At 44.5% G+C, this 23,437-nt stretch overlaps 1 protein-coding gene and 1 non-coding gene across 2 annotated transcripts in view; both read left to right on the top strand.

Annotated features, from left to right (window-relative positions):
* The window catches only part of MPP1 (MAGUK p55 scaffold protein 1), a 156,354-nt gene that overhangs the window by 112,677 nt on the left and 20,240 nt on the right, over nucleotides 1–23,437 (top strand). Inside the window, exons 10-11 of the mRNA XM_063936896.1 lie at nucleotides 15,472–15,674; nucleotides 17,139–17,210. Coding sequence (XP_063792966.1) covers nucleotides 15,472–15,674; nucleotides 17,139–17,210 — 275 coding nt within the window. The remainder of the gene's footprint in view (nucleotides 1–15,471; nucleotides 15,675–17,138; nucleotides 17,211–23,437) is intronic.
* Nucleotides 12,765–12,876, top strand: LOC134953805 (U5 spliceosomal RNA). The gene has a single exon (XR_010185794.1). It is a non-coding gene; the product is annotated as a U5 spliceosomal RNA (small nuclear RNA).

Raw genomic sequence — 23,437 nt, forward strand, 5'->3', positions numbered from 1 at the left:
CATGCTTCTTCCACGGCAAGTTTGCCGTGTCCAAAATTTGTACAGGCCCACTCTACTAGGTCGGTGGGTTCTTCCTGGGCGGCTGCCCGTGGTGTCTCAGCTTTACAGCTCTGCGGAGCAGCTACTTGGTCAGGTTAGAACACGTTTGCCAAGTTCTTGAAGTTCGATACTTTGACCAAACTGAAGGTACTCAGAGGCCAATCAGTTCTGCAGGAACCTCAGCACTCTCCTACCCGATTTGGGAGCTTTGGTACATCCCCATGGTACAAAATGGACCCCAGTATCCTCTAGGACGTAAGAGAAAATAGGATTTTAATTACCTACCGGTAAATCCTTTACTCGTAGTCCGTAGAGGATACTGGCCGCCCACCCAGTGCTTCGTTCTTCCTGCACTGTTACTAAGTAATGTTGGTTCAGCCGTTGCTGTTCCTGTTTCATGTTTCAAGTTTGGTTAGCTTGGCTTTCCTCGTGTGTGTGTGTGTGTGTGTTGGTTCGGAATCTCACCACTATTCTTCTTCTCTAGAAGTATGTCCGTCTCCTCGGGCACGGTTTCCTATACTGTCTGGTAGGAAGGGAATAGAGGGAGGAGCCAGCCCACACTATCAAATTCTTAAAGTGCCCATGGCTCCTAGTGGACCCATATACACCCCATGGTACTAAATGGACCCTAGTATCCTCTACGGACTACGAGAAAAGGATTTACTGGTAGGTAATTAAAATCCTATTTTTGGAGTAATATAGCCCTTTATGTAATCTTTAATGTTAGTGTCACATAGTGCCTGCAGCATTTTACAGGCAACTGCCGAAGTAACTGAAACATTGCATATCCTAGCCAAAGGTATTTCCACATACATTTTCTGCACCTACAGTCAGGTCCATAAATATTGGGACATCGACACAATTCTCATATTTTGGGCTCTACACCACCACAATGGGTTTGAAATGAAACCAACAAGATGTACTTTAACTACAGACTTTCTGCTTTAATTTGAGGGTATTTACATCCAAATCAGGTGACCGGTGTAGGAATTACAACGGTTTCTATATGTGCCTCCCACTTATTTAAGGGACCAAAAGTAATGGGACAAACTAAACAATCCTAAATCAAACTTTCACTTTTTAATACTTTGTTGCAAATTCTTTGCAGTCAATTACAGCCTGAAGTCTGCAACGCATGGACCTCACCAGATGCTGAGTTTCATCCCTGGTGATGCTCTGCCAGGCCTCTACTGCAAATGTCTTCAGTTCCTGCTTGTTCTTGGGGCATTTTCCCTTCAGTTATGTCTTCATCAAGTGAAATGCATGCTCAATTGGATTCAGGTCAGGTGATTGACTTGGCCATTGCATAACATTCCACTTATTTGCCTTAAACTCATTGGTTGCTTTGGCAGTATGCTTCGGGTCATTGTCCATCTGCACTGTGAAGCGCCGTCCAATGAGTTCTGAAGCATATGACTGAATATGAGCATATTGCCCGAAACACTTCAGAATTCATCCTGCTGCTTTTGTCAGCAGTCACATTATCAATAAATACAAGGGAACCAGTTCCATTGGCAGCCATACATGCCCACGCCATGACACTATGCTTCACCAATGAGGTGGTATGTTTTTTGGATCATGAGCAGTTCCTTTCCTTCTCTATTCTCTTCTCTTCCCATCACTCTGGTACAAGTTGATCTTTGTCTCATCTGTCCATAGGATGTTGTTCCAGAACTGTAAAGGCTTTTTCAGATGTTGTTTGGCAAACTCTAATCTGGTCTTCTGTTTTTGTGGCTCACCAATGGTTTACATCTTGTGGTGAACCCTCTATATTCACTCTTGTGAAGTCTTCTCTTGATTGTTGACTTTGACACATGTACACCTACCCCATGGAGAGTGTTCTTGATTTGGGCAACTGTTGTGAAGGGGTTTTTCTTCACCAGGAAAATAATTCTTTTGTCATCCACCACAGTTGTTTTCCGTGGTCTTCTGCGTCTTTTGGTGTTGAGCTCTCCGGTGCGTTCTTTCTTTTTAAGAATGTTCCAAACAGTTGATTTGGCCACACCTAATGTTTTTGTTATCTCTCTGATGGGTTTGTTTTGATTTTTCAGCCTAATGATGTCTTGCTTCACTGATCGTGGCAGCTCTTTGGATCTCATATTGAGAGTTGACCGCAACAGATTCCAAATGCAAATGTCACACCTGGAATCTACTCCAGACCTTTTACCTGCTTAATTGATGATGACATGACGAGGGAATAACCCACTCCTGTCCATGAAATAGCTTTTGAGTCGATTGTCCCATTACTTTTGGTCCCTTTAAAAATTGGGAGGCACATAAAGAAACCGTTGTAAATCCTACACCGGTCACCTGATTTGGATGTAAATAACCTCAAATTAAAGCGGAAAGTCTGCAGTTAAACCGTTAAAGCTCATCATTTTTTTTTATTTTTTTTTCCATTTAAAATCCATTTGTGGTGGTGTATGGAGCCCAAAATATGAGAATTGTGTCGATGTCCCAATATTTATGGACCTAACTGTCTTGTTGGTGTAGCTTGCACTGACTTGGTCTAGGTACAGACATGCTTCCTTAGCAGCACAGAATACTTTCTGTGACTTCATCACCAAGCTGCCCGCAACGTTGTTGCATTAATGAACATCTGTAAAGAAGGTGACACACAATGGGTATAAGTAGTGTTAGTGGGGCAGGCAGTGCCAAAGCTGTAAAGTCATGTCTGTTATTTGGAGCAATCAAACAAAATGATATTTTTCTACAGAGAAACATTTATTTCTGACTCTCTTCTAAATTAAAGAATATAGTTACTATGTAATTGACAAATATGCATGTTTAAGTCGAATATATTTTAATGCCACTTTAAAATTGAATTATTGCTCTACGTAGCGGTCTTGCCATTTTAAGAGATTTTAGCATGTGGTATTGTATTTCTATCACATCTAAATTTTATCTTGTGTAAACTTTAAGCAACTGTTGTGTGGTTGTTGGTTGTTTTTTTTTTTAACGAAGATTCTGTAATCATTAATGGATGACTGTTTCCTCCTTGTTATACTCTGGTGGATAATTAGCTGGGGCTGTGCTTTATATTTAGAAATACTGACCCATATATGTGCTGTGCCCAGTTGGAGGAATATATACTGTAGAATTATCGGTTTTAATTTAGAACAGTGATGTAGTAATGTACATGAGTCGCATAAAAATGCTAGTGTGTGGGATTTTAAATTTTTTATTTTTTTTTTGTAAACGGTTTGGTTCTTTTTCATCCACTAGGGGTCACTGGAGTACTCTTGGGATATGAACGGTGCGATAGCAGGGATAGGCACACTTAAATATTAATGTGTAACCCTCCTTCCCCCTCCATACTCCCAAGATGCCTCAGTGTTTTTTGTGCCTTCACCAGGGAGGTCACATCCTGGAATCATTCCAGGGTTTACTTTTAATTTTTCTAAAGATTTTTTTCAATCACACTCCTTTCCCAATTTAAGAAGTGTGGGTCCGGGAGTGTGTGCTGCTGTTGTCCCGCGAAGGCTTGTCGGCGCTCAGAGTAGCCCCGCCATAGACCTTCATCAGCGTTAGCTGATCAGCCTTGGCTGCAGGAGCTGGACGGAGCTTAGAGGCCCCGTCGGAGCCTCCACATTACACAAAGATAACAAGTGTGCATCAGTGTGAGTCAATCAGGTCGGTGTGATTGATGTAACTATTGAGGCGGTCAGCTACTGCTGCCGTCCCTCCATGTGTGGGCTAAGAAATCTGCAGCGCATAGAGTGATTGTCTGCATCCAGCTCCCAGCCGTGGTCGGATCACTCTGCCGTCACGCTGCACTGCTCCCCTGCTTCCTGGACCCTACCGCGGCTCCCAGCAGTGGTCAGACCCCGCTTCCTGGGAACTAACCGTGGCTCCCAGTGGTGGTCAGCCCCCAGCTCCCAGCCGTGGTCGGATCACTCTGCCGTCACGCTGCACTGCTCCCCTGCTTCCTGGACCCTACCGCGGCTCCCAGCAGTGGTCAGACCCCGCTTCCTGGGAACTAACCGTGGCTCCCAGTGGTGGTCAGCCCCCAGCTCCCTGCAGCGCGGCTCCCAGTGGCGGTCTGACTGCTGCAGCTGGTCGCCATCATGCTCAGCGGCTTCCAGCAGCGGTACAAAAAGCTGCTGCCGCTGGGCACCCATCACTGAACACAGACGCTGGGTGTACAGCGGAGGAGGGGGACATGAGCTAGCCGGGGGGTTTCCTGTGCAGGATGGAGCCATGCCTCACAATATATGGCTGTAAGGGGCATAACAGGCTATTAAGCCTAGATTATCAGCGCTTTCTAGGGTACATATAAAGTGTATGTATGTGTGTGTATGTATGTATGTATGTGTGTATATATATAATATATATATATAATATATATATATATATATATATATATATATATATATATATATATATATACATATATATAATGTGTGTGTGTGTGTGTATAATATATTTATATTATTGTATATAAAAAAAAAAAAAAAAGCACATGCTGGCACGCCATTTTCACTCTACCTCCTTCTTCTTCCTACAGAAATATGTTGGTCCTACAACACTCGGCCACTGGAGGGGGCAGGGGTGTTACTAGGAATTTCAGTGCAGCACATACAGTGTGTACCTGGGTGCATATCTAGTTTTTATTTTTTATTTCAACCGACAGGAATTGTTTCACTGTATTACTGCCTGTGGTATGATGACTGCAAAAACTAGTGCATACAGCAGCTTGTCTCCGATAACTCATAATGTGTTCCGTGACGGTGTGTTTTGCAAATACGTGTCCAAAAAGGACCCATGGACTGTTCCTCCTTGACTGATGATGGCATATGTAAGGGCCACTTTGCTGGCAAGAGCGCGGCTAGGTCTCAGCAGCCATATCCGCCGATTCAATGCCACACCTAATATTTCACAAAGTGAAATTTAATTTGCTAAGGGCAAAAGGGTGACTGTGGGTTTCTTCTCAAAACAGATAAACGCTTTACTGTGCCTAGGCCATTTGTCTACCTACCCTTATCCACAGGTTCTGACATGGAAAATACCACAGGGATTCTTCATTGTCAACACTTTCAAAAATGTTATCTATTCCAGTCCCAGCTGCAACGACTCTTAGAGCCGTCGGAGCGTAAGCTGGAGGACTTGCTAAAATCCATTTACACAACACTAGGGTTGTTGCTTAGACTTGCTTTAGTTGGAGGTTGGGGTAACACGGCGGTAGTTACATAGTCAATACAGTTCACGTTAGACCCACAACAGGGTCTTGCCTCAGACCAGTTTATACTGCTAACCAATCACATTTGTGACTCACCAGAGTATTTGCATATGACATTGCTAAATGTCACAAGTTCATTCTCAAATTTTTTGCTTCTATAGTTGCGGGCCACTGCGCGCTTTGGTTGCGGTCTTGGCGTGCCGAGGCGGAGTCCAAGCAAGGAATACAGGCGTTTCCTTACACTGGCATTATGTTATCTGGTCCTTAATTGGACACAACGATTTCTCACGCTACTTGGGGACAATTTGTGTTCCTACCATTGCCACACCAGTTCCTAAAAGGCAGTACCTTGGACCAGCGTTCAGATCTTTTTAGACCTCAGTCCTTTCCAGGGCGTGCTCCACACACAACCATTCACGTGGTAGAGGACGTGGTTTTCAACTACCCACTAACTGTTGTCATAAAACAGTCGGCTTACAAATCAGTGGCATGACTGTCTGCAAGCCTATCTAGGATCTTGCGTTGTGAGAACACGACTTCAATCTTGCCACTTGGTGTGGACATTCACTGATAGATGGATCTGCATTTTCGTGATCAAAGGTTACAAAATAGTCAGTGTCTACCACTGATGTGGTTTTTCAAGACGAGTCTGCCTGTGTCAGCAGACAAGAAGGCAGTACTCCAGACCGTTTCTCTGACGTCCTAGTGGATGCTGGGAACTCCGTAAGGACCATGGGGAATAGCGGCTCCGCAGGAGACTGGGCACAACTAAAAGAAAGCTTTTAGACTACCTGGTGTGCACTGGCTCCTCCCACCACGACCCCCCTCCAAGCCTCAGTTAGATTTCTGTGCCCGGCCGAGCTGGATGCACACTAGGGGCTCTCCTGAGCTCCTAGAAAGAAAGTTTAATTTAGGTTTTTTATTTTACAGTGAGACCTGCTGGCAACAGGCTCACTGCATCGAGGGACTAAGGGGAGAAGAAGCGAACCTACCTGCTTGCAGCTAGCTTGGGCTTCTTAGGCTACTGGACACCATTAGCTCCAGAGGGATCGACCGCATGGAACTGGCCTTGGTGTTCGTTCCCGGAGCAGCGCCGCCGTCCCCCTTACAGAGCCAGAAGCAAGAAGAGGTCCGGAAAATCGGCGGCAGAAGACATCAGTCTTCACCAAGGTAGCGCACAGCACTGCAGCTGTGCGCCATTGCTCCTCATACACACTTCACACTCCGGTCACTGAGGGTGCAGGGTGCTGGGGGGGGGGGGGGGGGACGCCCTGAGCAGCAATAAAAACACCTTGGCTGGCAAATATATCACAATATATAGCCCCAGAGGCTATATATGTGATAAATACCCCTGCCAGAATCCATAAAAAAGCGGGAGAAAAGTCCGCGAAAAAGGGGCGGAGCTATCTCCCTCAGCACACTGGCGCCATTTTCTCTTCACAGTGCAGCTGGAAGACAGCTCCCCAGGCTCTCCCCTGTAGTTTGCAGGCTCAAAGGGTTAAAAAGAGAGGGGGGGCACTAAATTTAGGCGCAATATTGTATATACAAGCAGCTATTGGGAAAAATTCACTCAATATAGTGTTAATCCCTGTATTATATAGCGCTCTGGTGTGTGCTGGCATACTCTCTCTCTGTCTCCCCAAAGGGCTGTGTGGGGTCCTGTCCTCAGTCAGAGCATTCCCTGTGTGTGTGCGGTGTGTCGGTACGTTTGATGAGGAGGCTTATGTGGTGGCAGAGCAGATGCCGATAAATGTGATGTCGTCCCCTGTGGGGCCGACACCAGAGTGGATGGATAGGTGGAAGGTATAAACCGACAGTGTCAACTCCTTACATAAAAGGCTGGATGACGTAACAGCTGTGGGACAGCCGGCTTCTCAGCCGCGCCTGCCCAGGCGTCTCAAAGGCCATCAGGGGCTCAAAAACGCCCGCTCCCTCAGATGGCAGACACAGATGTCGACACGGAGTCTGACTCCAGTGTCGACGAGGTTGAGACATATACACAATCCACTAGAAACATCCGTTACATGATCCCGGCAATAAAAAATGTGTTACACATTTCTGACATTAACCCAAGTACCACTAAAAAAGAGTTTTATGTGTGGGGAGAAAAAGCAGGCAGTGTTTTGTTCCCCCATCAAATGAGTGAATGAAGTGTGAAAAAGTGTGGGTTCCCCCGATAAGAAACTGGTAATTTCTAAAAAGTTACTGATGGCGTACCCTTTCCCGCCAGAGGATAAGTTACATTGGGAGATATCCCCTAGGGTGGATAAGGCGCTCACACGTTTGTCAAAAAAGGTGGCACTGCCGTCTTAGGATACGGCCACTTTGAAGGTACCTGCTGATAAAAAGCAGGAGGCTATCCTGAAGTCTGTATTTACACACTCGGGTACTAGACTGAGACCTGCAGATAGTGCTGCTGCAGCGTGGTCTGTGACCCTGTCAAACAGGGATACTATTTTGCGAACATAAGAGCATATTAAAGACGTCGTCTTATATATGAGGGATGCACAGAGGGATATTTTGCCGGCTGGCATCCAGAATTAATGCAATGTCCATTCTGTCAGGAGGGTATTAGAGACCCGACACTGGACAGGTGATGCTGACTTTAAAAGGCACATAGAGCCTTATAAGGGTGAGGAATTGTTTGGGGATGGTCTCTGGGACCTCGTATCCACAGCAACAGCTGGGAAGAAAATTTTTTACCTCAGGTTTCCTCACAGCCTAAGAAAGCACTGTATTATCAGGTACGGTCCTTTCGGCTTCAGAAAAGCAAGCGGGTCAAAGGCGCTTCCTTTCTGCACAGAGACGAGGGAAGAGGGAAAAAGCTGCACCAGTCAGCCAGTTCTCAGAATCAAAATTCTTCCCCCGCTTCCTCTGAGTCCACCGCATGGCGCGGGGGCTCCACAGGCGTAGCCAGTTACGGTGGGGGGCCGCCTCAAAAATTTCAGCAATCAGTGGGCTCGCTCACAGGTGGATCCCTGGATCCTTCAAGTAGTATCTCAGGGGTACAAGCTGGAATTCGAGGCGTCTCTCCCCCCCCCCCCCCCCCCGCCGTTTCCTCAAATCTGCCTTGCTGACAACTCCCTCAGGCAGGGAGGCTGTGCTAGAGGCAATTCACAAGCTGTATTCCCAGCAGGTGATAGTCAAGGTGCCCCTACTTCAACAAGGACGGGGTTACTATTCCACACTGTTTGTGGTACCGAAACCGGACGGTTCGGTGAGACCCATGTTAAATTTGAAATCCTTGAACACATACATACAAAAAATTCAAGTTCAAGATGGAATCGCTCAGGGCGGTTATTGCAAGCCTGGAGGAGGGGGGGATTACATGGTATCCCTGGACATCAAGGATGCTTACCTACATGTCCCCATTTACCATCCTCACCAGGAGTACCTCAGATTTGTGGTACAGGATTGCCATTACCAATTCCAAACACTGCCGTTTGGACTGTCCACGGCACCGAGGGTCTTTACCAAAGTAATGGCAGAAATGATGATACTCCTTCGAAAAAAGGGAGTTTTAATTATCCCGTACTTGGACGATCTCCTTATAAAGGCGAGGTCCAAGGAGCAGTTGTTGGTCGGAGTAGCACTATCTCGGGAAGTGCTACAACAGCACGGATGGATTCTATACATTCCAAAGTCACAGCTGGTTCCTACCACACGCCTACTGTTCCTGGGGATGGTTCTGGACACAGAACAGAAAAAAGTATTTCTCCCGCAGGAGAAAGCCAAGGAGCTGTCATCTCTAGTCAGAGACCTCCTGAAACCAAAACGGGTATCGGTGCATCACTGCACACGAGTCCTAGGAAAAATGATAGCTTCTTACGAAGCAGAATTCCATTCGGCAGGTTCCATGCAAGAACCTTTCAGTGGGACCTCTTGGACAAGTGTCTGGATCGCATCTTCAGATGCATCGGCTGATAACCCTGTCTCCAAGGACCAGGGTATCTCTACTGTGGTGGCTGCAGAGTGCTCATCTTCAAGAGGGCCGCAGATTCGGCATACAGGACTGGGTCCTGGTAACCACGGATGCCAGCCTTCGAGGCTGGGGGGCAGTCACACAGGGAAGAAATTTCCAAGGACTTTGGTCAAGTCAGGAGTCGTCCCTACACATAAATATTCTGGAACTGAGGGCCATTTACAATGCCCTAAGTCTGGCAAGGCCTCTGCTTCAAAACCAGCCGGTACTGATCCAATCAGACAACATCACGGCGGTCGCCCATGTAAACCGACAGGGCGGCACAAGAAGCAGGATGGCGATGGCAGAAGCCACAAGGATTCTCCGATGGGCTGAAAATCACGTCTTAGTACTGTCAGCAGTGTTCATTCTGGGAGTGGTCAACTGGGAAGCAGACTTCCTCAGCAGACACGACCTACACCCGGGAGAGTGGGGACTTCATCCAGAAGTCTTCCAACTGTTGGTAAACTGTTGGGAAAGACCACAGGTGGACATGATGGCGTCCCGCCTAAACAAAAAACTAGATATTGCGCCAGGTCAAGGGACCCTCAGGCGATAGCTGTGGACGCTCTAGTGACACCGTGGGTGTACCAGTCGGTTTATGTATACCCTCCTTTGCCTCTCATACCAAAGGTACTGAGAATAATAAGAAGACGAGGAGTAAGAACGATACTCGTGGTTCCGGATGGGCCAAGAAGAGCTTGGTACCCAGAACTTCAAGAAATGATATCAGAGGACCCATGGCCTCTACCGCTCAGACAGGATCTGCTACAGCAGGGGCCCTGTCTGTTCCAAGACTTACCGCGGCTGCGTTTGACGGCATGGCGGTTGAATTCCGGATCCTAAAGGAAAAGAGCATTCCGGAGGAAGTCATTCCTACGCTGATAAAAGCCAGGAAAGAAGTAACCGCAAACCATTATCACCGTATTTGGCGAAAATATGTTGCGTGGTGTGAGGCCAGGAAGGCCCTAACAGAGGAATTTCAGCTGGGTCGTTTTCTGCACTTCCTACAGTCAGGAGTGATTATGGGCCTAAACTTGGGTTCCATTAAGGTCCAGATTTCGGCTCTGTCGATTTTCTTCCAGAAAGAACTGGCTTAACTGCCTGGAGTTCAGACATTTGTAAAGGGAGTGCTACATATTCAGCCCCCTTTTGTGCCTCCTGTGGCACCTTGGGATCTCAACGTGGTGTTGAGTTTCCTAAAATCACATTGGGTTGAGCCACTTAAAACTGTGGATTTGAAATATCTCACGTGGAAAGTGGTCATGTTATTGGCCTTGGCTTCGGCCAGGCGTGTGTCAGAATTGGCGGCTTTGTCATGTAAAAGCCCTTATCTGATTTTCCATATGGATAGGGCAGAATTGAGGACTCGTCCCCAGTTTCTCCCTAAGGTGGTATCAGCTTTTCACTTGAACCAACCTATTGTAGTGCCTGCGGCTACTAGGGACTTGGAAGATTCCAAGTTACTGGACGTAGTCAGGGCCTTAAAAAATTATATTTCCAGGACGGCTGGAGTCAGGAAAATTGACTCGCTTTTTATCCTGTAGGCACCCAACAAAATAGGTGCTCCTGCTTCTAAGCAGACTATTGCTCGCTGAATTTGTAGCACAATTCAGCTGGAGCATTCTGCGGCTGGATTGCCGCATCCTAAATCAGTAAAAGCCCATTCCACGAGGAAAGTGGGCTCATCTTGGGCGGCTGCCCGAGGGGTCTCGGCTTTACAACTTTGCCGAGCTGCAACTTGGTCAGGGGCAAACACGTTTGCAAAATTCTACAAATTTGATATCCTGGCTGAGGAGGACCTTGAGTTCTCTCATTCGGTGCTGCAGAGTCATCCGCACTCTCCCGCCCGTTTGGGAGCTTTGGTATAATCCCCATGGTCCTTACGGAGTTCCCAGCATCCACTAGGACGTCAGAGAAAATAAGATTTTACTCACCGGTAAATCTATTTCTCGTAGTCCGTAGTGGATGCTGGGCGCCCATCCCAAGTGCGGATTGTCTGCAATACTTGTATGTAGTTATTGCCTAACTAAGGGTTATTGTTGAGCCATCTGTTGAGAGGCTCAGTTATATTTCATACTGTTAACTGGGTATAGTATCACAAGTTATACGGTGTGATTGGTGTGGCTGGTATGAGTCTTACCGGGAATTCAAAATCCTTCCTTATTGTGTCAGCTCTTCCGGGCACAGTGTCCTGGCTGAGGCTTGGAGGGGGGTCGTGGTGGGAGGAGCCAGTGCACACCAGGTAGTCTAAAAGCTTTCTTTTAGTTGTGCCCAGTCTCCTGCGGAGCCGCTATTCCCCATGGTCCTTACGGAGTTCCCAGCATCCACTACGGACTACGAGAAATAGATTTACCGGTGAGTAAAATCTTATTTTTTCATTCTTTTGTAGATTCAGCAGGTACCATTACACGACCAAGGTCAAGGTTTTCTTCAAATCTTTTTATACGTACCAAAGCCGGACAACTCTGTCACAACGATATTGAACCTAAAGGGTTCAAATCGGTACGTCACTTGCTACAGATTCCAGATGGAATCCCTGCGGGCAGTGATTGCTAATTTAGAACCACAGGAATTAATAATTTTTGCTGGATCTCAGGGATGTGTACTTACACATTCCAATTTGACCACCGCATCAGGCGGACTTGGGGTTTGCAGTACAACAAACCCATTCTCCGTTTCAGACACTACCGTTTAGCCTCTCATCAGCATCTCGGCTATTCACAAAGCTGATGATTGCTCAGATCAGGTCTCTGGCAGTGGTAAAGTTCAGTATTTAGACGGCCTTCTTTTCAAGGTTTTGTTTCAACAAATACTCCTTCAAAATGCCTTACTACGTACAGGGTGCTAGTTCAGCACGGTTGGATTGTCAACTTCAATAATCCAGCTTGGATCCGTCTCAACAGATTCAATTTATACAAATGTTTCTGCATATGATTGATTAACGAATTTACCTGCCAGAAGAGAAATCACGAAGTCTTAGTCATCTGGTACAGTACGTGCTCAGACCACATACAGTCTCTATGTACTTGTGCGTTTGACTTTTAAAAAGAATGTGGACGTCTTTCCAAGCCCTCCAGTTCGGACTATTTCACTCATGTCCGTTTTAACTAGATCTTCTCACATAGGGTCAGACTCTTACAACTTCATCGGACAGTGTGGTTGTATCCAAGGGCCAAAGTATTGCTACTCTGGTGGCTCCACATACAAATTCTCACTAAGGGAAAAAGGGGAATTTGAAATTGGATTACTGTAACGACTGGCCCAAGTCTCCAAAAGTTAAGGAGCGGTAGTCCTACGTTGACCGCTTCAGGGTCTGTGGTCAGACTGAGAAGGATTACGGTCAATAAATGTCCTAGAACCCACGGCAATTTACAACCTGCTGCGACGGGCACTTCACAACTCCAGTCTCAGCCTGTTCAGGTTCGGTCACACAATGTGACAACAGTTGCATACATCAACAAACTAAGAGTCCCTATTAGTCGCATGGCCATGCAAGAAGTTGGTTGAATCCTGAATTGGGCCGAGCATCAACAAGTGATATTATTGGCAGTGTTCATTCCAAGAGTGGACAACTGGAAAGCAATGGTCTATTTTCTCTTCAGAACAAACACATCTTTTGCCTTTTACTAAAGGTTCCCGTGAAGAGGAGAAAAACTAAGTTGTCTCACTTATGCGTGCCCAACTTAATGGGGTTACATTATCTCAGTCGTCAGGATTTTCTTCTAGGAGAATGGGCTTCACATCCAGAAGTGTTCCAGATGTTAGTCCAGCGGTGGGGTTATACACAGGTGGATCTAATGGCATCTCGACAAAATCATCAGACACCCAAGTATGGGTCCAGAACAAGAGATCCAAAGGCAGTGGCAGTGGATGCTCTCATAATAGCGTGGCCGTACAGCCTCTTGTATCTATTTCCACCATTTCCGTAGCTTCCTCTGTTGCTAAATCGGATCAAGAGTCCACAACCATCATACTAGTGTTTGTTGGATCTCTGCGGTCTAGTCAGACGATCCGTGTCTGCTTCCGCTGCGTCCAGACCAAGTACAACAGGGTCTGTTCCTTTACCCCGATTTAGCGTGGCTGCTTTTGACGGGGTGACTGTTGAAACCACTCAAGACAAGAGGGCATTCCAGAGTCTGTTATACCAACCATGTTACATGCTAGGAAACCAGTTTACATCAGCTCTTTATCACAGGATTTGGCGACATTATATAGGTTGGTGTGAATCTCGGAAGTTTCAAGTTATCCTGTCTTTTTTTTTTGTGTGCTAGTTTTACAAACTGGGTTGGATGGAGGACTAGGTTTAGCTACATTAAAGGTGCAGGTCTCAGGCTTATCAATTTTCTTTCAAAGGCGTTTGGCTCTTTTGCCAACCTTTCACACTTGTTCCTGCAAGGTGTCCTTAGAGTTCAACCTCCATTTATACCACCTACAGCGCCATGGGACTTGAATCTAGTTTTAGATTTTTGTCAGTCTTCTATTTTTGAACCCTTACAACAAGTGGATTTTAGGTTTCTTACTTGGAAAAGTTTTTCTCCTAGCCTTAGCTTCAGCAAGGCGTGTTTCTGAATTGGGTGCGTTGTCATGCAAAGCACCGTGTCTGCTATGACAGAGCGGACCTTCGGACTAATTCTGCTTTTTTACTAAAGGTAGTATCTTTTCACATCAATCAACCAATCAATCGTAGTTCCGTTTTTTTCAGAAGGTTCAGGAACTCTAGCTACTCTGGATGTGGTACGCGCACTTCACGTTTATGTAGCATGAACATCAACTATATGTAAAACATATACATTTGTTCTCTCTGATGCAGTCAAAATTGGCTGGCCAGCTTCCAAGCAGATCTTGGCCAGATGGATTAAGCTGACCATTCGTCACACCTACTTTTATGCTAGTCTACATCCGCCTGCATCCGTTTCTGCACATTCCACGCGTTCTGTGGGAACGTTATGGGCAGCAGGTCATTGAGCTTCTACTACGCAGCTAAACCGTTCGGCTACATAGTTATCCATGCACGTGTTTGATACATTTGCGACATCAGCATCTAGCTTTGGCAGTCTAGTGTTACAGGTGCCAAACAGCTCTCCCGCCCAAGGGGGGAACTTTGGTATGTCCCAAGAGTACTCCAGTGACCCCTAGTGGATGAAAAAGAAAATAGGATTTTGGTACTTACCAGATAAATCCTTTTCTTTGAATCCAGACAAACTTTCACCTGGTTTGTGGTAAGTTCCTTTTGGTAACACATTCTCACCAACTTGTTGAAATGTTAAGGTGATTGTTATATATTGTCGTGTCAACTTTCTAGTGTCAGTTCTGTTCATCTTCGTTCTCCTGTTTGGCTCAGCAAAAAAATACTGAGGCATCTTGGGAGTATGGAGGGGAAGGAGGGTTACACATTTGAATATTTAAATGTCCATATCCCAAGAGTACTCCAGTGCTCCCTGTGGATTCAAAGAAAAATGTATCTAAATGTACTAAAATCCTATTTTTGCTGCCTAAGAGGAGTAAGAGAGGTTCTTTTATATTAAGGATCATATAAAAGGCTTTTCTTGCAGGATACTTCTGTAAACTGGTGTCCTGATAAGATTAATATATGTGATCACACAATTCCCTTTCTAATTACTCACATGGTTGAGCTAAGGCGAATTATGATTATCAAATTTCTGTTGGGAAGGGAGCTGAATATTTCTAGGAAAGTGTGTATGTGGCAGGATTGGTGCCTTGGCAGCTCACTATATATGTTCCCAGACTGAGAAGGGCAATCATTTTATCTGAAAATGGTAAATGAACACTTCACAGTGCAGCTCTGGAGACCGGGCCGCTGATTGTGTAGGTGTACCCAGCTTAAGCCCATAATATTGCAAATGTACAATGTCTATTAACCACTTAACTGGCATGGTCAGATCTCATGCGACTGCGCCCCCCCGTTTTTGATGAGATCCATTCTGCAGATGTGCACAATGTTTAAAAAAATTTTTTTTTTTAAACCTTATAACATTGTTTTTTAAAATGTATTTTTAACAGTTTTGAAGGGAAAAATCGTCAGTTTAGGACATAAAAAGAAATATATCCATAGAAATCTACTTTTAGATTGAAGTAGCAAAGTGACAGATTCCAGCTTCTGTACAGTTCGCAGTGTTAGTGCATAGATAAGGAGCTAACGGCATAGTCCAACCAGTTACCAAGATCATGTGGGTTTTTATTTTTCTTAGAAATTAGGTGATTTGGCAGATTCTGCTAAATTTATATATAACCACTCTTCATATTTACATAATTTTATTTTTCTCCAAAGACACCTCTCGACCCCCTAAGCGTGGAGAAGAGGACGGAGCCTCCTATCATTTTGTGTCGGCAGAGAATATGAGCCAGGGAATCTCAGAAAACCAGTTTCTGGAGTATGGTAGCTTTAGTGGATTCATGTTTGGTACAAAGATCCAGACCGTAAAGGACATCCATAAAGAAGGAAAGGTGGCAGTTCTTGATATAGAGCCTCAGGTGAGCATTTCATAAGAAGTAATGTTTTAAAGCCATACCCTGTGAGCATAGCCAGATTAAGAGTGGGATGCAGGGCATACTGTACCCTGGGCCCCCCTCTGTCAGGGGACCCCCTGGCCGGAGCACAGTGATATTACTAGCTCTCCTTTTTGTGCAGTAGCTGACCCAGGCAGCAAGAATGTGAGCAGGTCAGTATGCAGTGCAGGCAGAGGCACAGGAGAATCAGGTTTTATGAGCTACTGATGGAGCTTCCTGTCTAGAGGAGAGCTAGAAGGGGGGAGAGAGCTGTAAGTGACCAAGGGATCCCAGCTTCTCCTCCTCCCTGCCTGGGTCCTTTGTAACCTGTACTGTAATAAGTGCATTTGGGTCTAGAGAGAAAGACACACACAGTGTCCTCCTAATTCCTGTCCCAGTGTGTAAGTAGTACAGAGGCTGCTGCTATTCTACATGGGACACCATAGGCATAGAAGATAGATTTTATTTTTCTATGTGTATTTTAAGGTTGTTTAAGTTGTCTTTGTTCCACTACAAGAAAATTTTATAAAATAGTTGTCTCTCAATTAGATGGGGCTATAAACAGTACTCCGGTATTATTAAACTATCCATTTAAATCTAATATACACCATGGATTTAAATTTTATTTAAACAATCCATACCTCCCAACAGGAACCATTCCAGGAGAGACAAAATGCTCTCTACCTGGACTTCCGTCTTAATTTATGATTACAATCACCTGTGTTGAAACACCTTTCTTATACATTAAATAGTTCAACACAGGTGACACCAATCATATAATAAGAGGGAAGACCAAGTATGGGTCATATTGGGAGGTATGCACAATCTAATATACACCCACCCCCCTTCCACCAGGGACCCCCTGTCTTAAGTGCCTCGGGCACCCCTAAGCCTTAATCCGGCCCTGCCTGTGGGTAATGTTGGGAAGAAGTGTTGCCTAGTTGGTAGGCCAGGAAAGGGACCTGGGGAAGCTAATGAGACTGGTAACTAGGTTTACATGGTAAGAGTTAAATCTACATGACAATACCCAGTTTGTTTTCTCTGACTTTGTAGTATAGATGCAGGATAACCATTACACTGGCCTGCATTTCCCCCATGAATGTTCTTTCCATTTCAGTATTGCCTTGCCTGCATGTTTTAAGAAGATATAACTATTGTATTAATAGTATTCCTACAGCCAGGGTGCAGACTTGGTGCTGTTAGTCACATCCTATATGCTGCATCTTGTGTGACAGGAAGTGCGCAGAACACTATCTGCCTAACTCCCCCCTACCCCCTTCCCCATCTCTCCTCCTGTGGTTACAACTGTCCATTACAACCAGTGCCCAGATGTAGCTGCAACACACATAAACAGATTATTTGTATATTGTGCTAAAATAGTTATCCAATGTATGCGTGTTGGTATTTTCCCTTACTAATTGACATCTCACATGGTGTTTTGTTTCCTAGACCCTGAAGATGGTTCGTACAGCAGAATTGGCTCCATTCATTGTGTTTATATCTCCCACTGTTACCGATCAGGTGAGTCAAAGAAAGTTGTGTAAAGTGGTGAGCAGCAATGCTTTCTGCAGGAAGCATTTAGGACCAGAGCACGGGTTGCAGGTGTTTAGTATTTGGCAAATAAATGCAGATATTTGCCTGCATTCAGAGTTGATGACCTCTATGTGGCTGCACTACCCTTATCTAGCAACTTTCGAAAGTAGTGGTCATCACTATTGGCGTGCATTTTACACTAGCTCTGTCCTTCGTGCAAAAGATCTGTCTGAAATCGGATGGATTGCTGCATATGCTCACCTGGCAATAGCCTACAATTACACCTGCATACCCATGACATGTCCTCTTAACACTTATCCTACATGTGACCGCCTAGCTACACCGACTGAACTGTGCAAATGGAGATGTGAGTGGTATGTGTGTGACTGAATCGCTGGTTGTTGCCCTAAGTCGCGTATGCTCCTCTACAAAGTAAGGGCAAGCAAAAATGTTTGAGATCCAACTGCAAAACCGACTTGCGTGCAAGTCTCAATTGGCCGTCTGATGCCTAATGATTATTAAGTTAATACGAATAACTGGAAGGCTCCATTTCCCGTTAATTTGACTACTGTAGCTGGAAGAGAATACAATTACTTAAGGGCCTATTTATCATTGAATATTTGCAGCCTATCCCCTAAAAACACCAATTTGTGGGAGATATGGGCAAATATTAAGGATCCCCTGAATGTATTAAGGAGGGACCCTGTGGCCCCTCCATTTCAGACGGCATGCCCCATAGGTTTCTATTCTAACTACTAGCGTTCTCTGTGGTTGTGATTAAGTTGTCCATGGTTAGGGTTCAGCATGAAAGACCAACCAAAGTAAACTGTGCTTACCTTTCACCCTTTAGGGTCAGTAGTTATGGGGTGACAGACAGGTTTGCGCTTCTGTTAGTCCACATTTTATGACCAGCAAAACTGGTGCTGGTGGCTGGCAATCACATTGACCATAAATTTGATTTGGTCCTGGATCACCAACCCGTGCTAGCCCTGCAACTGCCTTGCAGCACCGTATTGCCAACGCACCCAATTTGGGAACTGCTGGCATAGCGGAATCCTCCTTTTTCTCTGACGTTTGACCTAATCCGTGAGGCATGCGCAATAAGCGGGATACAGGTCTTTGTTTCCCACAGTGACCGTTTCTTTTGGTTCTGTTATTGTGTAGGGAGGAATTATTTATCATGGTTCATATCCAGTCATGCCCTTTAGAGGAAAGTAAATTGCAAGATAAGGACAGCCATTCTACATGATCACCTTTACTGTATCTTATGGTGAAGCATTTCTTTAGTCCATGGTAGATAACACCATTCAAATGGTCACTATAAGGATTTGAACACGAAGACCGTATCTACTGAGTGACATTGCTATCCCAGCCACACTTTTTCATGTGCATAAGCAATTCTGGATCTTTCTAGAATAGTGTTACATGTTCTCCTACAGAGGTCGAGACTTGCAGAATCTCTGCCAAGCCCAATGTGAGCTTTCCCAGTACCTTAGCAATAGGGTACTGAGCGATGCAAACTGTCCAAGCCAATTTTCATTTTATAATAAACCTACTAATCAGTTTCTGTTATAGAGTAAAATGTACCCCACATCAAAATAAAAAAATAAAATAAAAAAATGTATGTATGTGTATATATATTATAAAATCACGACAGCACTCAAAGCCTATGTATATAAAGCAAAAAATGGTGGTACAAGGCAGCAGTAAATATAAAACACTCACTTCTCCAGCGATGCAGAAAAAGTAGACAAGCCAGCACTCATGTGTAGATGAAAGAAAAGCAGGATTTATTCCTTAACCAAATGGCATGGTGAAGTACAGCAAACACAGCCCGACAGCTGTTTCAACCGACTGGTCTTCCTCAGGGGTAGCCCCTGAGGAAGACCAGTCGGTTGAAACAGCTGTTGGGCTGTGTTTGCTGTACTTAACCAAACGGCATGGTGAAGGAATAAATCCTGCTTTTCTTTCATCTACACGTGAGTGCTGGCTTGTCTACTTTTTCTGCATCGCTGGAGAAGTGCGTATGTTTTTTTTTTTTTTAAGCAACCTATATTTCTTATTATGCTTACGCTGTACTGTCTTACGGTTTGCACTGGGTACAGCTCTGTGGGCCACTTGTGGTGCCCTATAAATAAAGTGTAATAATACAAATGTATACCGCTTTCATCCCTGGGGGACACTGTAAACAATGTGCTATTGTGTGAGGCGCACTGGTGTCAACTTGGGCTCCTCATCTGCATCTGTAAGCAAAATGGTAGCTGAGGGTTTTTTTTTTTTTTTTTTTCATTTTCCCCACTGCAAATTCCTTTGCTTTGTATAGAGATTCAGGCTCGACACACATATATACAAATGTTGCATGTGAAATTAACCAGCCGTCTTTGTATGTCAAAGTCACAAGCAGATGTGACCACCACATTCAAGCTAATGATACACTGAGTTGCGGATTACTCGTACCATGTGGCATTTTGAAGCTAGGTGTATGAAGACCTATACTACTAAGGTTTCATGAGTTCTGGCTTGAGAAACACTGCAATAAGCCAATGTGTGTTCAATACTACTCCACCAAAGTCAATCTTGCAGTGTGCCTCGTGTGGGCATTTTCTCAGCAGTTAATTTCAAGCACCTAATCTCTCCTATGAGTGGGCAGTATGGATGGTGTAATGGTTAGCATTGCTTCCTCACAGCACTGAGGTCATGGGTTTGATTCCCATAATGTGGTGTTTGTTTAGTATCCCTGTGCTTCCATGGGTTTCCTCCCGCAATCCAAAAGTAGACTGGTAGGTCAATTGGCTGCCAACAAAAATTAACCTTAGCGTGAATGTGTGCATATGTACATAACGTAGGGAATATAGATTGTAAGCTCCACTGCAGAATGTTTGTGCGCTATATAAATGGAAGTATACAGTGCACCCGGAAAGTATTCACAGCTCTTTACTTCTTCCACATTTTGTTATGTTACAGCCTTAATCCAAAATGGAATATATTCAGAATTTCCTCAAAATTCTACACCCAATACCTCATGACAACATGCAATTTATTTTATTTTTTCGTGATTTTTGCAAATTTATTAAAAATACTAAAATCACATGTACATAGGTATTCACAGCTTTTGCCATGAAGCTCAAAATTGAGCTCAGGTGCATCCTGTTTCCACTGATCATCCTTGATGTTCCTGCTGCTTAATTGGAGTCCACCTGTCGTAAATTCAGTTGATTGGACATCCTTTGGAAAGGCACACACCTGTCTATATAAGGTCCCACACTTGACGGTGCATGTCTGTGCACAAACAAAGCATGAGTCAAAGCAATTGTCTGTAGACCTCTTATATAGGATTGTCTCAAGGTACAAATCTGGGGAAGGGTACAGAAAAATATCTGCTGCTCTGAAGGTCCCAATGAGCACAGTGGCCTCCCATCATCCGTAAATGGAAGAAGTTCGGAACCACCAGGACTCTTCCTAGAGCTGTCCGTCTGTCTAAACTGAGCAATTGGGGGAGAAGGGCCCTAGTCAGGGAGGTGACCAAGAACCCGATGGTCACTCTGTCAGAGCTACAGCATTCCTCTGTGGAGTGAGGGGAAACTTCCAGGACAGCCATCTCTGCAGCAATCCACCAATCGTACCTGTATGTTAGAGTGGCCAGACGGATGCCACTTCTTAGTAAAAAGCACATGGCAGCCCACCTGGAGTTTGCCAAAATGCACCTGAAGGACTCTGACCAGGAGAAACTAAATTCTCTGGTCTGATGAGACAAAGATTGAACTCTTTGGCGTGAATGCCAGGCGCCATGTTTGGAGGAAACCAGGCACCACTCATCACCAGGCCAATACCATCCCTACAGTGAAGCATGGTGGAGGCAGCATCATGCTGTGGGGATGTTTTTCAGTGGCAGGAACTGAGAGATTAGTTAGGATAGAGGGAAAGATGAATGCAGCAATGTACAGAGACATCCTGGATGAAAACCTGTTGACTGTGCTTAGGGTTGTTGTCCTGCTGAAAGATTAACACAGCCAAGCGTAATTAAAGTAGTGGCTTCAGGACAACTCTGTGAATATCCTTCAGTTGCCCAGACTTGAATCCGATCGAGACCCTAAATACTTCAACACTGGTAGTAACAAACACTACCACTCCTGGCGCTGTTAAAATTACTATACAAATATATATAATACAAAGCATGTAATTAATCACACTCATAAGTATTATAATCCACCTGAGCTGCATGTAATTAAGGATTTGGTTAGAACCCCTATTAGGTATCCACAAGCGCAGTAATTACACGTGTTTTTCCTTTTTGCCTATTTCTCATAGGCTTGGGTTATATTAATTTTTAAAATTTCTTTAATAAAACTAGTGGTCCTCCAAATGTGTGAATAATTAAAGAATGCCCGTATTGTATTGTCACATTTAATAAAAATCACATTTACACATACAAATCTAGAAACAGTAATAGACAAGCTTTTAGAATGCGTAATGGCATAAATATTAGCTTTTTCTCTCCCAAATATGCACATATTATAAAAAGTTACCTTTTAATCTAACAGTAGCACTGTACTGTGTCTTTTTCATGAACGCCCGATAGGTCTCTTCTCCAGAGTTGAAATGAATAATTTAGTAACAATTGTGTCCAAATGGTATCCGTTCGAAATAAACAAAGTTCTGAATCAGAGTGTAAGTATTGCCAGAGTCCCGCCGGCAGTTCACTTTCAGGCAGAATATCGTATTATAATTACCGCTCAATGTCTCTGTTATTAGCTGGCTGCAGGAGTCTCTGCATGAGCCTGCCCTCCCGATGGTGATGCACTCATCGCTGCGGGATGTATGTGCGGCTGCGAGTCCCCTGCTCACACGTGTCTCCAGGTGAAGGTATGCATGATGCCGCAGGTACCGGCGTCGGACCGAGAAAAAGTGAAGGACTGTGGAACATTTATTTACAGTGCAGTATTCAAACACATGCTTCCTGTCTTGCCCATTTCCCATTATAAACACTCACACCTTTGCATGCTTGGGCTTTCCCACAGTTCTAAATATTATGTAAAAAATTGTTTTATTTATTCTCCCCTGCCCTCCACCTTAAACCTACTTATTAAATGATTTTATTTGTTTCTACAACTAATCTGCATTTTAAAGCAAAATATCCAGCAGGAAGTGGAAATATCCGCATTGGCATTTTTTTTATTTTGTTTAAGTTCTGCTTTATAAACTGCTTCCATAATCAGAAATGTTTATTATTCCTCTACATTTGCAAATGTGACTTAGAAGTCATGATCTGTAGATGTACATTCTTCAATTTCATGTTTGTGTGCAGAATGATCAGTTTATAGAACTACAACTTCCTTGTCCTAGTAAGGCACATGCACCTCCCGTGCTGGCTAACAGGGTGTCTAAGCAAGAAAAAAAGGCATTTGGTTTCCCCCAGCACCCTGAATGATAACAGCAACCAGCTATAAATCCCACATAATAATAGAATTCAGAGATCTTCGTTACACATATTTGCGCAAATGTGTGGTTAAGCCCCAAAGCCGCATCAAGGCGTCTCTGTATATTTGGGGTCCCTAGCGCTATATCTAGGTGCAGGGTATAGCAGCCCAAAACACCAGCATAAGCCAGAAAGCCCAGCGTAGCATACCATTGAAAAAACTATAGTGTTAATAAATTAGTATTTAGGAAGCCAAAGCTATAGAGAGGGTGATACAAAAATTAAATGTAATTAAAATAGAGAAAGTGTTAGAAAATTAATAAGTGAAAAGTGTTAATAGAATGTAAAGGTATGCCACACTAAAGCCATCCAGCTCAGCTAAGAGAAAGGGATCTGTGAGACCTCTGTAAGGGCTCTAGTTAAGGGGGATACTCACGGAGAGATCCATGCACAGATCACTCGTGTGTAGCCCCCTCAGCGATAGCGATGCGCGACTCCGCACATCGCTATCGCCGCTTCTAGATTGAGCCTGCGTGCAGGCCAATCTAGCAGGTCGCTCATTTCACCCGCTGGCTGCAATGAGCGGCCCCCCGCATCGCTCAGCACCCATCTCCCGTGTATACCCCCCTTTATGGCCATGGATGAAGAGAAGTGATTACGGACGTTGCAGGTGTCTTTAACTTTACCTGTCACATACACACACTGCAATACTTCGAAAAATAGGTAGGCGTGAGCCATACACAGGCTTTGAGTTCATAAGAACAACAGAATCAGAACTAAAATTAGGATTTTAATTTCA

The sequence above is a fragment of the Pseudophryne corroboree genome, chromosome 8 (genome assembly GCF_028390025.1).
Source record: "Pseudophryne corroboree isolate aPseCor3 chromosome 8, aPseCor3.hap2, whole genome shotgun sequence".
Lineage (NCBI taxonomy): Eukaryota > Metazoa > Chordata > Amphibia > Anura > Myobatrachidae > Pseudophryne > Pseudophryne corroboree.